This window comes from Vombatus ursinus, unplaced genomic scaffold (assembly GCF_900497805.2).
Source record: "Vombatus ursinus unplaced genomic scaffold, bare-nosed wombat genome assembly UNPS02014810.1, whole genome shotgun sequence".
NCBI classification, from domain to species: Eukaryota; Metazoa; Chordata; class Mammalia; order Diprotodontia; family Vombatidae; genus Vombatus; species Vombatus ursinus.
The window spans coordinates 29871911-29884998 of record NW_020954588.1 but is presented as its reverse complement, the minus strand read 5'-3'; the positions used below and the strand labels follow the sequence as shown (position 1 = coordinate 29884998).

At 47.9% G+C, this 13088-nt stretch overlaps 1 protein-coding gene across 1 annotated transcript in view; it reads left to right on the top strand.

Annotated features, from left to right (window-relative positions):
• The window catches only part of PRKCI (protein kinase C iota), a 79189-nt gene that overhangs the window by 17616 nt on the left and 48485 nt on the right, over positions 1 to 13088 (top strand). Inside the window, exon 2 of the mRNA XM_027875879.1 lies at positions 7398 to 7519. Coding sequence (XP_027731680.1) covers positions 7398 to 7519 — 122 coding nt within the window. The remainder of the gene's footprint in view (positions 1 to 7397; positions 7520 to 13088) is intronic.

The window sequence follows — 13088 nt, the reverse complement described above, 5'->3', positions numbered from 1 at the left end:
GGGGTTAATGATCCCCTTGACAAAAACTGGATGTTCAAGGGGAGGTGGTTTTAGGCGGAAGAAGAATGAGTTCTGTTTGGGGCAGAGTGAGTGTGAGATGTGTCCATTAGAAGATTGTGGTGCGGTATTGGAGCTCAGAGAGACAGTTGGAGGATAGAATCATGGTGGCCATCTACATAGTGATAATTAATCTCAAGGAAACTGATGAGGTCCACTGGGGGAACTAAGTGTAGAAACCCTGGAGGACACCCAGAGGCAGTGACATTTGAGTGAGGAGGAGCAGGAATGGTCTGGCAGGTAGGGGGGAAAGCAAGAGACCACAGTCCTGGACACCCAGGTAGGGCAGAGGTTATCCGGGAGAAGAGAGGAGTCAGCAGTGTCTGAGGCTACTGAGAGGTCGCAGAGCATCCCCTTGGGCAGCTTTGGAAACAGCAGTGGCAGCTGAATGATGAGGTTGCAGGCCAGAGTGCAGAGAGGGTTGAGATGTGAATGAGAGCAGAGGAAATGAGGGTTTTGGGGATGATTGGCCTCCAGCCTTGAGGGAGCCAGAACCCCTTTTCAGAAGTCTTGTAAGAGTGAGGGAGGCTTTGTAGGGGTTTCCAGCCTGCAGGGATAAGGAGAAGAGCGAAGATGAGAGAAAGAAAGCTTGTGGCCAGTGGAGGCTGTCTGATGGAGAAGAGAGGAGGGAATTAGATCAGGCCTCCATGGAGAGGGATAGGCTGGGGCGAGGAGAAGGGTTATTTTTCTTCCTAGATTGGAGCAGAGTTTTGAGGGAAATGGGAGGTGAAGAGGAAGTGCGTTCCCTTTAAAAGAAGAGAGAATGAGAGATAGCGCCCAAGGGGGTGGAGATGTGGAGAAGGAAACACTCTGAAAATGGCCTCAGTTTTCTCAGTTTTTGTTAAGATGAGGTCTTCAACTGCGAGGATGGGGAAGGGTCTGGAATTGGCAATTTGAGGAGAAAAGAGAAGGCCAGGAATAGTCTTCATAGGGCATGGGTTAGAGAATCAATTAGGTAAGAGCAAAGGGATTGTTTTGTGTAAGGAGGACTGAGTTGAGATTTGGTCACCTACAGTGGGCTCACGTGGCATCTCTATTCAGCATCTCGGGTTGGAGTGAAGGGCTGGTGGTGGGAGATTTGCAGGGTATGAATGTTGGAAGGATTTGAGAGCAGAGGACAGTATAGATTTGAAGTAGTTAACCCAAGGGTCAGCATTGGAAAAGGAGAAGGAGGTTAGAGCAGGGGGCAGGGTCTGAGACAATACGGGGAATGGGAGGTGTAGAGGTTTTGGTGAGGAAGAAGGCTAATTTTTAACAGGGCTGAAGCACAGGGAGAGATGGAATGGTAGGTTGTGATTTGAAGAAGGATTTCAGTGTTTTAATGATCAAGTGGAACATTTGTGAGTGACGGCGAGATAAAGTGTGTGACCACCTCTGTGTATGGTTGAATGTATTGGATGGTTAGATCATGGGAGTTGAGACTGAGGAATTGGGAGGTTAGGCTATTTGAGAGGACATCAGCGTTACACATTGAAGTCTGGAAGGGAAGATATTGAGAAATTCTTTGACCATGACACTCCATCTTCCACTTGTGCATTTCCTCTGGCCGTCCCCTCTGCCGGGAATGCCCTCCCCCCTTCTCTCTTTTTCCCAGCTTCCTTCTAGTCCCAGCTAAATCCTACCTTCTACAAGACACCTTTCCCCTAATCCTCAATGCTAGGGCTTTCCCTCAGAGATACCTCTGGTTTATCTAGTCCGAACCTTGTTTGTGGAGTTGTGTTTGCCTGTTGTGTTCCTTGTTAGAGCTTAAGGATAGGACTGTGGGACAGGAGCTGTTTTCACCACTCTTTGTATTCCTGGGGCTTAACACCCATGCCTGTCTAGAGAAGGGAGAGAAGATGAATGCCCTTGGGGCTGGTGGACAGCTGCTTCTGGGGTCTGGATCTGGTGATAAATCTGGAGTGAATCCCAAAGGAGAACATGAAATCCTGAAATCCTTGTAAAAAACCATGACCTTCATCTTTCCCTGTGCTTCAGCTCTGCTGAAATAGCCTTCATCCTCACCCAGGCCTCCTTACTGTCCCAGACCATGAACCCCGATGGATGTTGGCAAAGGAAGAGTGAAGAGGAAGAGAGTTCTTAGGACTAGAGCTTGAGTGGTGATGGGATACGATGGAGGCGTGGGGCCGGTGAGGTTTGGTTTGTTTGGAGGTGAAAAACTTGGGCATGTTTGTAGGCAGTAGCAAGGGAGTTCCCAAGAATGAAGAGAGATTGAACATGAAGTAATGAGCCAAGAGCCAGCCTTTGGCGGGGTGTGTGTGTGTGTGTGTGTGTGTGTGTGTGTGTGTGTGTGTGTAAGTGGGGCTACAGGACCCCCTCCTCAGAAGCAGGAACAACAGAGGTGCAAAGTGGGGGTGATCATGAGGCTGTTGTTCTGGGGGGGAGGAGAGGGAGGGAGCCCGTGATGGGTGACTTTGGAGGTGAGACCTTCTGCTGAGAGGCCGCCGCGGAGGTTTGGGGAGAGAGGAGAAGGTTTGGAGTTGTTGCTGTGAAGAATAAAAGCCTTGTTAAGTGGCATTGATCAGAAAGCCAAAGGGTGGAGAAGATGCTTGAGCGCCGACTGTGGGTGAAGTTCTGAGGGGATGGACACAAAGGCACTCTCTTGCTCTTCTAATCCAGTTTGGTAGCTGTTTGTTAAGCACTTTTCTCTCTTCTTTTTTGTTGAAAGCCCCGCTTTTGAATAGATTGGTACAATCAGCATGCATTTTTATCAACCCTTTGAGCTTCCCAGCACAGTGGGACCAGTGTTCCCTAGTCCTGCACTGTCTCTCCTCTCTCGTTGCACCCTGACGTTGACTTGGCTGTCCTGGCCCCATGTCCCTCGGTAGAGTCACTTTGAACCCGAGGGCACTGAAGCCCCCATATCTTCCTCCCCCAGTTGCTGTCTAGACTTGTACTCCCTGTCTTGAACTTTTGAAGTTGACTTTTTAAACTCAAGTTTGAATTCATAATTATGTTGCTCTCCAATTTCATCTTAGATTTGTCCTGACGTTTTGCCTGTCAAGATCCTGACTGTCATTTAGCATATCTATTAGCTATCTTTCCCAGGTTGATGTCGCCTGCAGATTTGATGAGCATGTCATCTGTGCTTATCCAAGTTATTAACGAAACCGTTCAGCAGTACCAGGCCAGCCTCAGATCCCTGGGCACTGCCCTGAAGCCTTCCTTCTGAGAGGACATATAAGGCAGTAACAAGTTACACACACACCTGCCTGATTATACTAGTGCAGCAGCGACAAACTCAAGCAGACACAAATCCTGCAGCCTGCATGTTGACTTAGAAAACAACATATTAACCAGTGTCTGTATTGTATTGTATTTTCATGTATATTGTTAAACATTTCCCAGTTACTTTTTTTTGTTTGTTTGCTTTTTTTGGTGAGGCAGTCAGGGTTAAGTGACTTGCCCAGGGTCACACAGGTAGCAAGTGTCAAGTGTCTGAGGTTGGGTTTGAACTCATGTCCTTCTGACTCCAAGGCCGTAGTTCTGTCCACTGTGCCATCTACCTGCCCCTCCAGTTACATTTTTAATCTGGTTCTGGAGGCTCTCAGGAGTTCTGCTGGCGTGGAGAGTTTGATGCCTCTGAGCTCCAGCATCTCGTCCCACTTCTGGAGTAAACTAGCCCTGGAGGAGGTTAATTTGCCCAAGGTGACACGGAGAGTACACGCACTAGTACCAGAGGATGCAGTGCTTTTGACATGGGTGTTGTGAATTTATTGAGGGAGATTAGGCGTTTACTTGTTATCTTCCTCTTTTCCTTGGCTTATAACTCTGCCCCCTAAACCCCGTAAGTAGCCTTAGCTTTCCTTTCCAGCCTCAGCTCAAGCTGAGCTCCCGCCTTCATGAACGTCCTCCATCACCCAGCCTTCTATCTGTCTTTTACATGGTCTATGTCAGCGAGTTCCTGTGCATCCACATTGGTCGTATCTTTTAGCTAACTTCCTCTTTTCCTCCCTATCAGAATTGTTTCCTTTACATCTTTGGAATTTCATTCTCCAGAGCTTTCCGTCTTTTGTGGATTTGTACCCTTTAGAATTTTCGTCTGTGAGAGCTCCTCTTTTCCTTCCTCAAAACCCTTTGAAATCTGCTCTTCGGACAGGTGGTGGTAAAATGCGTGTTTGAGGATTCCTGGCTTTTCTTGTATCCTCTCATGAGGGCTATGATGCAGTTGTAACTTCCCAACATGATTCTGGTACTTTTCACCCCACCTCCAGTTCCTCCTTCTTGGTGAGGATCAGATAGATCCAGGATGAAATTTCTCCCATTTGGACCCAAGTCCATTTCTGAAGAATGAAAACTGTCATTAAGGCAAGCTAACGAATTTTTAGTATGGTATAGAGCACTGGGCCTGGAGTCAGGAAGAACTGAGTTCAAATCCATCCTCAGATACTCTGTGACCCTGGGCAAGTCACTTAACCACTGTTTGCCTTAATCCACTGGAGAAGGAAATGGCAAACCACTTGCTTTGCCAAGAAAACCTCCTGGACAGTACTGGTGTCTACCAGGTCACGAAGAGTCAAACATGACTGAACAACAAAGTGAAAGGGTGTTTGGGAGAAAGAGGGCCTAGCTCTGACCTCTGGCTGTGCCCCTGGTAAGTCACACAGCCTCTCTGTGCGCTCCTGGAGAGTGCAGGGTTTGGGCAGGTTCATCAGTTAAGATCCTGTACAGCGTTCCTTGGTGTTTGGAGAGACAGGCGGTGCGTCCTGAGGAATAGCGCCGCTGTGCACTTGGAGGCAGGACGTTCTGAGTTTAGCCTGGCCTCAGACACAGATTAGCTGTGTGACCCTGGGTAAGTTTCTTACCTCTCTTAGCTGTAGTCTATCTCTCAAGTGGGGTTATGGGAGAGGTTAGATGAGATAATGTAGATCAAGTATTTTGCAAATCTTAAAATATGACAGAAATGTGAGTTTTTGGTTAAATACTTGGACACAGAGAACTGTAGCCAACGGTGGGAGAATGGAATTACTTTGAGACGATGTAGCTAACAGTGATTCGTTTCCTCTTCTCCTCCAGCCTTTCTGCCTTTCCTCTCCCGTCATCCTTGACCCCTTCTGATACCTAGATTTCTCACATGACTCTGCCTTCTTGACAGACTGTGTTTCTCCCCTACCCCGCAGCCCCTTGCTTCTCCTGTTTCTTTTGAGTAAGAGATATCCTTAGAGAGCCATTTTCACCTGAGTTCAGATCCAGCTTCAGACACTCACTAGCTGTATGACCCTGGGCAAATCACTTCAGCTCTGTCTACCTCAGTTTCCTCATCTGTAAAATGGGGATCATCGTAGCACCAACCTCCCAGGGTTGTTTCAAGGATCAAATGAGATAATGTTTGGAAAGTGTTTTGCAAATTTTAAGTGTTATATAATGCTGGCCATTATTATTATTTTCCTTACATAATTGGAGTTCTGGATATTATTCTGCTTACCTCACTCTGTGTCAACAGTTGTATCAAAGGCTCATGTTTCTTTCACTTTTTCCCTGTCTTTTGCTTTCCAGGGAGTGATTGTATTCTCTGTATAATTTGTGCATCATAGATCGTCCAGCCTGTTTCCCAGTCAGTGGGCACTCACTTTATTTCCTTTTTGTTGTTTGCTTGCTACCACAAAAGGTACTTCTGTGACTCTTTCAGTGTACCTAGAAACTTCCTGTCCTTGACCTCACTGGGGACATATGTCCCTTAATGAGATCTGGTTTTTCTCACATCCCTCTTTGTGGTTTCCAGAGTGGTCGGGCTGGTTGGCACACAGCTTTGTAGTGTTTGGCAGCCTGTTCTTCGAAGCCCCTTTCTGGCTCAGTCTGGCTCAGTCTGGCCCCTTGGCCAGGAGGTGTGGGGAGCCTCAGCTCAGCAGTCGTAATCTCCAGCACCACCTTCTTTCCTTCACAAACCTGCCTCACTCTTCTGCCTTCTGTGAGCTTTAGGGTTTCAGGGCAGCTGTTAGGAACCCCAGAGCTGACTTACAGGGCTTTGGTCTTTTGCAGAATTCTCCTCCACTTTAGCTTTGCTTTCTCGGTGCCTTCGTTAGTGCCTGTGGATGTCACCCAAAGTGGGCATAGTCATTGAAGGGACCTGCGAGGCCACCTCATCTTTATTCTCCAGGTGAGGAAACGGAGGTCCGTTTGCCCAAGATGGCATAGGCAGTAACCGAAAGAAAAGATTAGCAAAATTTTAGGGTGCATGAATGGAAATAGGATAAACAATATTCTGTATTAGCCTACATTTGGAATATTGTGATCAGTTTGGGGGAAGGTCATTTGAAGAGCTACATTGAGAAACTAGAGCGTGGCCAAAAGAGGAGAACCGGCTTAGGGAGAGGCCTGGGACCCTTGTTGTCATGACAGGTAATCCATAGCAATACGAGGTTACAAAGCACTTTATGTGTGTTCTCTTGTTTGAGCCTTAAAATGACCTTGGGAAGTAGATGTCTTCTTTTTTCCATCTCACAGATGGAGACCCTGAGACACTCAGTGAGGTTAAGTGATTTGTCCGAGGTCGTAGCGATGGTAAGTGGCAGGGCTGGGAGTGGGAACCTACGTGTTCAAGTCCAGTGTTCTTTAAATTATGCCGGCAGCCTCCCTCCTAGAAGGACCTGGATGGCTTAGCCTAGAAGAGAGGAGGCCAGGGCGTATGGGACATCCTTACCTGGCTTTGTCTGTTTGGATGGCATGTAGGAGAGTGCAGGTTGTGTTGCTTCAGAGTAAAGAGCTAGGAACAGTGGAGGAAGTTATCGGGAGAAGGGTTATGATTTGGTCCGAGGAAGAATTTTCTAACATTGTTAAGTTGTCCTGCTTTGGAACTACCTGCCTTATGAAATATTGAGCCCCCCATCTTTGGAAGTATTCAAGCACAATCTGGATAATGGTGTCTGTCAGGGATTTTTGAATAATAATAGTGGGCATTTATATAACACTTTAAGATTGACAGAGTTCTTTACCTATATGATATAATTTGATCTTCACGACAATTCTGGGAGGAAGGTACTGTTATTATTCCAGTTTTACAGATGAGGAAACTGAGGCTGAACGAGGTTGCCGGTGTCTGAGGCCTGATTTGGACTTGGGTCTTCCTGAGTCCAAATCTAGTGATCTAGCCACTAAAGAATTCCTGAACTGGGCAGAAGGTTTACAAGAGGACCTCTGAGCACCCTTTTAAGTCTAATTCGAAGAAATTCTTTAACAGTGATAACTGTTAATATAACTACACAATGATAAAAGTACCATGGGTTTATTAGTAATATGAATTGTGTATTAACTGACTATTCATTGAATGTCCACCATCTCGCTATTCATGGAGTATTGATATTTTATTGTTAAATTTAAAACACCTTTCTTTTTTTCCTCAGGGACATCATGATAACACACTTTGAACCATCTATTTCCTTTGAGGGACTTTGCAGTGAGGTTCGAGACATGTGTTCCTTTGATAACGAACAGCTATTCACCATGAAATGGATAGATGAGGAAGGTGAGTTAATCAGTAATCATCAGCAAACATTTATTAAGCACCTGCTGTGTGCCAGATACTGTGCTAAGTGCTGTGAATACAAAAAGAGGCAAAAACAGTTTTGAAAAAAAAAAAAAGGAAAAGTTTCCTGTAGAAGATGGGATTTTAGTTGGGACTTAGGAGGAAGCCAGGAAGGTCAGTAGTCAGAGTGGAGGAAGGAGGGCGTTCCAGGCCTGGGGGACCACCAGAGAAAATGCCCAGATCTGAGAGATGGAGCGTTGTGTTTGTGTACCAGCCTGGAGGCTGGTGTCACTGGATCTGAGTCCATGTTGGGGAGTTAGTTGTAAGACAACTGGAGGGCTTTGAATGCCAGGCATAACGTTTTGTCTTTGATCTTGAAAGGGATCAAAGACTGACGTGGTCAGACCAGCGCTTTAGGAACGTCACCGGTGACTGAATGGAAGACGGACTGGAGTGGCAGAGTCTTGAGGCAGTAGACCCCCCTGTGGTGGTCCAGAGGGGAGCTGATGAGGGCCTGCACCAGAGCGAGGGCACTTGGGGAAGGGGGCCTATGGGAGAGGGGCTCCAAAGTTAAATCGACAGCCTTTGGCAGCAGCTTGGATATTGGGGTGAGAGACAGTGAGGGGTCTAGGATGACTCTTAGGCTGTGAGCCTAGGGGATGGAGGAGGCGGGGAGGCTGTAGGGGGGAAAATAGTGAATTCGGTTTTGGATATGTTGAGTTTAAGATGTCTGCTGGACATCTAGTTCATCATGTCTGAAAGGCAGCTGGAGATGAGAGAATGGGTCAGCAGAGAGGTAGATTTGGGGATCGTCAACATCGAGGTGGTCATTAAATCCATGGGAGCTGATGATCATCAAGAGAAGTAGAAGAGAGGGCCCAGCCCAGAACCCCAAGGGACACCTGTTGTGAGAGGGAGCAGTCTGGGGGAGGTTCCAGCGAAGGAGCAGTCAGGGGAGTGGGACGAGAGCCAGGAGAGCTGAGAGGGTAAAATAATAAAGCTAGAAGCCAGGTAGTAAGGGGTTTGAAAAGGAGTGAGAGGAGAAACAGTGGAGGCGCCACTTGTAAATGTCCTTTTTTGAGAGTCTGGCCGCAAGGGCAGGAGAGATTAAGTAAGGCTTTTTTCAGGTTGCGGGAGGCACGAGCGTGTTTGTAGGTGGGAGGCAGTGAGCCAGCAGAAAGGGAGAGGTTGAAAATTGGTGGGCATGGCAGAGGGGGACAGTGTGTTGGAGCAGACGGGGTGGGATGGGATCCCTTGAACAGGGAGAGAGAGACGAGCCTTGGTAAGGAGCAGGGCTGCTTCTTCATGGGAGTGAGGGGTGAAGGGAGAAGGCGTCAGAGTGATGGGAAAGAAGGGAGAAATGGGAGCTCACGGAGAATGGCCAGGGTTTTTTGGTAGAATATGAGGGAGGGGTCTCAGCTGAGAGATGGAGGGGGGGGGGCGGGGGGAGGTTTGAGGAGGGATGGACAGCTTGGGAAATCTCTGTGGAGATTGGGACAGTGAGCTGACGAGGGAGATATAATAGGATTGCTGAGTAGCGGTGAGGGCCCAGGTGAGGTTATGTAACAGAAATTCGTAGTGGACCCAGTCTGAATAGGTTCAGGAGCAGGTGTGTAGGATTGAAGGTGACCAAGACTGAGGCTTGGCAGGGCACAACTAGCAATCAGATAAGGGGGGACCAGGGACTCAAGCGGACAGGACAGGGTAGAGCTGAATTGGATCACCAAGGGGTCAAGATGGGGAAGAGAGGAGAGAGTGGCTGGTGCAGTGGAGATGGCCCGGGATGAGACCGAGAGGTTGAAAGATTGGAGGTCGTGACATGGGTGAAGTCTAGGGTATGGGTAAGGGAAGGCGGAGAAAGAGGAGGAGAGCCAAGAGGGTAGGGTTGGATGATGGCATTTTGGAGTTCTTGAACACTGAGGTGGTGCATTTGTGGGTGATGTCAGGTTCAGTGCCACGACCATCCTTGTGCATGGTGGAGCTGGTGGGGAGGAGCAGGTCACAGGAAGTGAGTCGCCTGAGGAACTAGGTGGTCAGGGTCAGTCCCATGGTGTGAGGGCGAGAGCTGGGGAGGAAAGTCCAGCTGTGAGCAAAGGGGCCTCGGTGGGAATTGGAGGCAGTTTTGCTTCTATTTCAGCTTGACGGATTTGCTGCTGCTGCTTGAACACGTTTGTGCTGGACAAGAACGGCTGCTTCGGTATTGTCTGTAATGTACATCGACACACGTGAAAGTAGAGCAGAGATTTGACCCCCTGATTCTTCTTCTGCCAATATTTCTGTCTTCTTTAAACAAAAAGTTTGATGTAACAAACACAGTGTTTTGTGTTTCCTCGCTGCCCCAAGTGGGAATGAAACGAACAAGTGTAATTTTGGGGCCGGCCAAGTTCTGCTGTGGCGGGGAGCGCGTCGTGGTGAGGAGGTGACCCTCGGCTTCTCCAGACTCGCTGCCCGGGGTGACCGCGCTGGAGGTGCTTTGGGTGTGGTCCTCCTGAAGCCCAGCCTGCTCGGGTTCCAGAGGTTCCTCTCCAGGCTGGTCACAGGGTGACGAGTTTTTGACCACAGCAAGTCTGAGACCATGTACTGAGTTATGTAGAGGGCTTGTGATCCGTAGAGGTGTGTTGTGAAGGGAGCGCCCCATGAGGCAGGCTTGATAAAGTCCTCTGTCGTCTCCCTGAAAGTGAGTTTTACTGGTTTAGCTTAGAGGATTAACTTAAGAAAATACTTAGACAAATAGCATCAAATTTCATTTTAAAGAATGTTCATTCAGCAAACGACTGGGCACCAACTATGTGCAGGGTACTTGACAGAGATCAAAGATCACTGAGACACTTCCGGCCCACAGAGGGTTTGAGTCAAGGGTCTGAGGCTCGTCAGCAATGGGAAGTACGAGTTGGCACAGAGAATGTTCTGGGACAATGCTCAGGGTGTTTGGAGGAAAGACAGGCAGAAAGTGAGAGGACTGACTGAGACAGGGAGGGAGATAGAGAGGGAGGGAGAGGACAGAGAGAGAGAGGGAGAGAGGGGAGAAAGACAGAGACAGAAAGTGAGAGGACTGACTCGAGACAGGGAGGGAGATAGAGAGGGAGGGAGAGGGCAGAGAGGGAGAGAAAGGGGGAGAAAGACAGGCAGAAAGTGAGAGGACTGACTCGAGACAGGGAGGGAGATAGGGAGGGAGGGAGAGGGCAGAGAGAGAGAGGGAGAGAAAGACAGAGACAGAAAATGAGAGGACAGACTCGAGATGGAGGGAGAATAGGGAGGGAGGGACAGAACAGAGAGAGAGAGGGCAGAGAGGGAGAGAAAGGGGGAGAAAGATAGAGACAGAAAATGAGAGGACTGACTCGAGATGGAGGGAGAATAGGGAGGGACGGACAGGACAGAGAGAAAGAGGGCAGAGAGGGAGAGAAAGGGGGAGAAAGACAGGCAGAAAATGAGAGGACTGACCCGAGACAGGGAGGGAGGGACAGGGCAGGAGACAGACAAGGAGGCTTGGGTGTAGTTACAGAAGGGTCCTGGAGGAGGTGTCTGCAGAGATGGATAAGGTTCCACCCAGAGGCATCGGGGGCTGCTGTGACAGGTACGAGGAAGGCCAGGGAGGCGGGACCGAAGAGCTGAGCGGCCCCTGATTGATTGAAGGAGTTACCTTGGTCACTTTCCAGCAGTTAACATGGGCTCTAAGTACATACTACTTTTCTCATTTAACAATCTGAAAAATTTTAATAATCCTAAAATAGATTTCCATTTTAAGGAATTCTGTTATCTTTATCTCCACAGAATGAGGTCACTTCTATAATTTTTGAGTGGTAAGAAGGCTCCTTCCCCCAGGCAGCTGGCATTTAGTGTGTGCTGTGCCCTAGGCCAGACTCCAGCACGTGGCTGCCACTCTTCTTTCGGCTGATGCAGGAAGCCTGTGCCCAGCTGGCCAGGCCTTGAATGCCACGCCCAGGGGCCCCCACTTCCGGGCCCCCCCCAGGCCATTTTCCATCAGACTCCAGTCTGTTCTTGTCTGTAGTAGTGGATGCCCTTGTGGCAGGAAGTCACCTTCCTGAAGTTGATAAACCTCCTTCCTCACTTGTAGAGCCTCGTTGGGCTTTGCCCAAGTCAGCTCAGCTCGAGGTCCAGCGTCCTGGAGGTCCAGCCCCTCTACCTTCCTTTCCTTTTGGCCTGGTTTTTTCCTTCCCCAGCCCCTCTCAGGTTGCCAAGATGCTTTTTTTTTTTTTTTGTGAGGCAACTGGGGTTAAGTGACTTGCCCAGGGTCACACAGCTAGTGTCAAGTGTCTGAGGTTGGATTTGAACTCAGGTTCTCCTGACTCCAAGGCTGGAGCTCTATCCACTGTGCCACTTAGCTGCCCCAGGGACGCATTTTTTAGGGGAAAACTTCAGCGGCCTCCCAGACAGCTCTTGTAGGATTATCATAGGATAAATGGCCAATTTCTGTTTTTCCTAAAAATGCATTTCAAAAAATTTCATAGCTATAAGGTTTGAAACATCCCAATGTTTGTGGGAGGGATGGTATCTAGGGAGGGAATGGTCTCTTTGAGGGTAACTGAGAATGCTTGGAAAACAAATGCAGGCTTTTGTAGTACTTTATTAAAGTACTTTAGACCGAAGGATTATGGCTTTGTTGTTTGAGTTACAACGATAGTTTAAAATGACCTGATCTCTCAGCCTATTGAATGAAACACATACTGGAAGGGAGGGAATGTGGTTGACCTTTCACAGTGTAGTTCACAATTACGTCTCCCTGCCCCGGCACAAACACAGTAGTTACTCTCAAGGTTATAGGTTCTTTGAATGTGACTGAACTGGTAGTTTTTACGCTTCCTAGAAAATGGTTCATTTGCTGCTGAGTGGTATTTTGGGTTCTCCCCTCACCCTGCCCTCCCTTGCTCGGATTATGAGTTCTGCGCGGTTTTCTTCCTTATAAACTTGAAAGTGGAAGGCAGAGCCCAGGGCCTCCAGGAAGCAAGCCCTTTGTCATCACTGAGACATGGGCCATCTTTGGTTTCTTCTCTGTGTGGGCCTTAGGGACTTTATGGTGTTATTTAACAGTTTTTCTCAAGATGGAATGGAGGCCCAACTCCTAATTAGACTAGGAAAGAGGACTAGAATTGATTTCCCAGGCAGAACAGAAAAGCTGTTTTTAAGAAAAAAACTAACCATCTAATTGTAGGACTTCATGTTAGAATAAACAGAGAGTTTAACTGTACTTAATCTCTTAAAACATATTTAAGAACATCTGCCTTTTTTTTTTTGTTTGAAACATGTTCTGCAGATTTGTTTTGATGTGCATGTGGAAAAACTGGTTTACTTAATCTAAGCAAACAATTTAGAACAAAAATAGCTGATTTTTTTTCCCCTTAAGTAAGCATTTTTGTGAAAGGATAGTTTTCATTCCTCCCCAAAAAATAGTCTTTTCGACTCTGCACCACTTGGTTTTGATTCGTGTTTATATCAGCACCATGATGTCATAGAACTGAATAAGGACCCTAGAGATGGACCTTAGTGTCCCACCCCTTGTTTGTAGATGAGGAGACTGCGACCTAGAGGCAGGAAGGGACTGGCCTTTGGT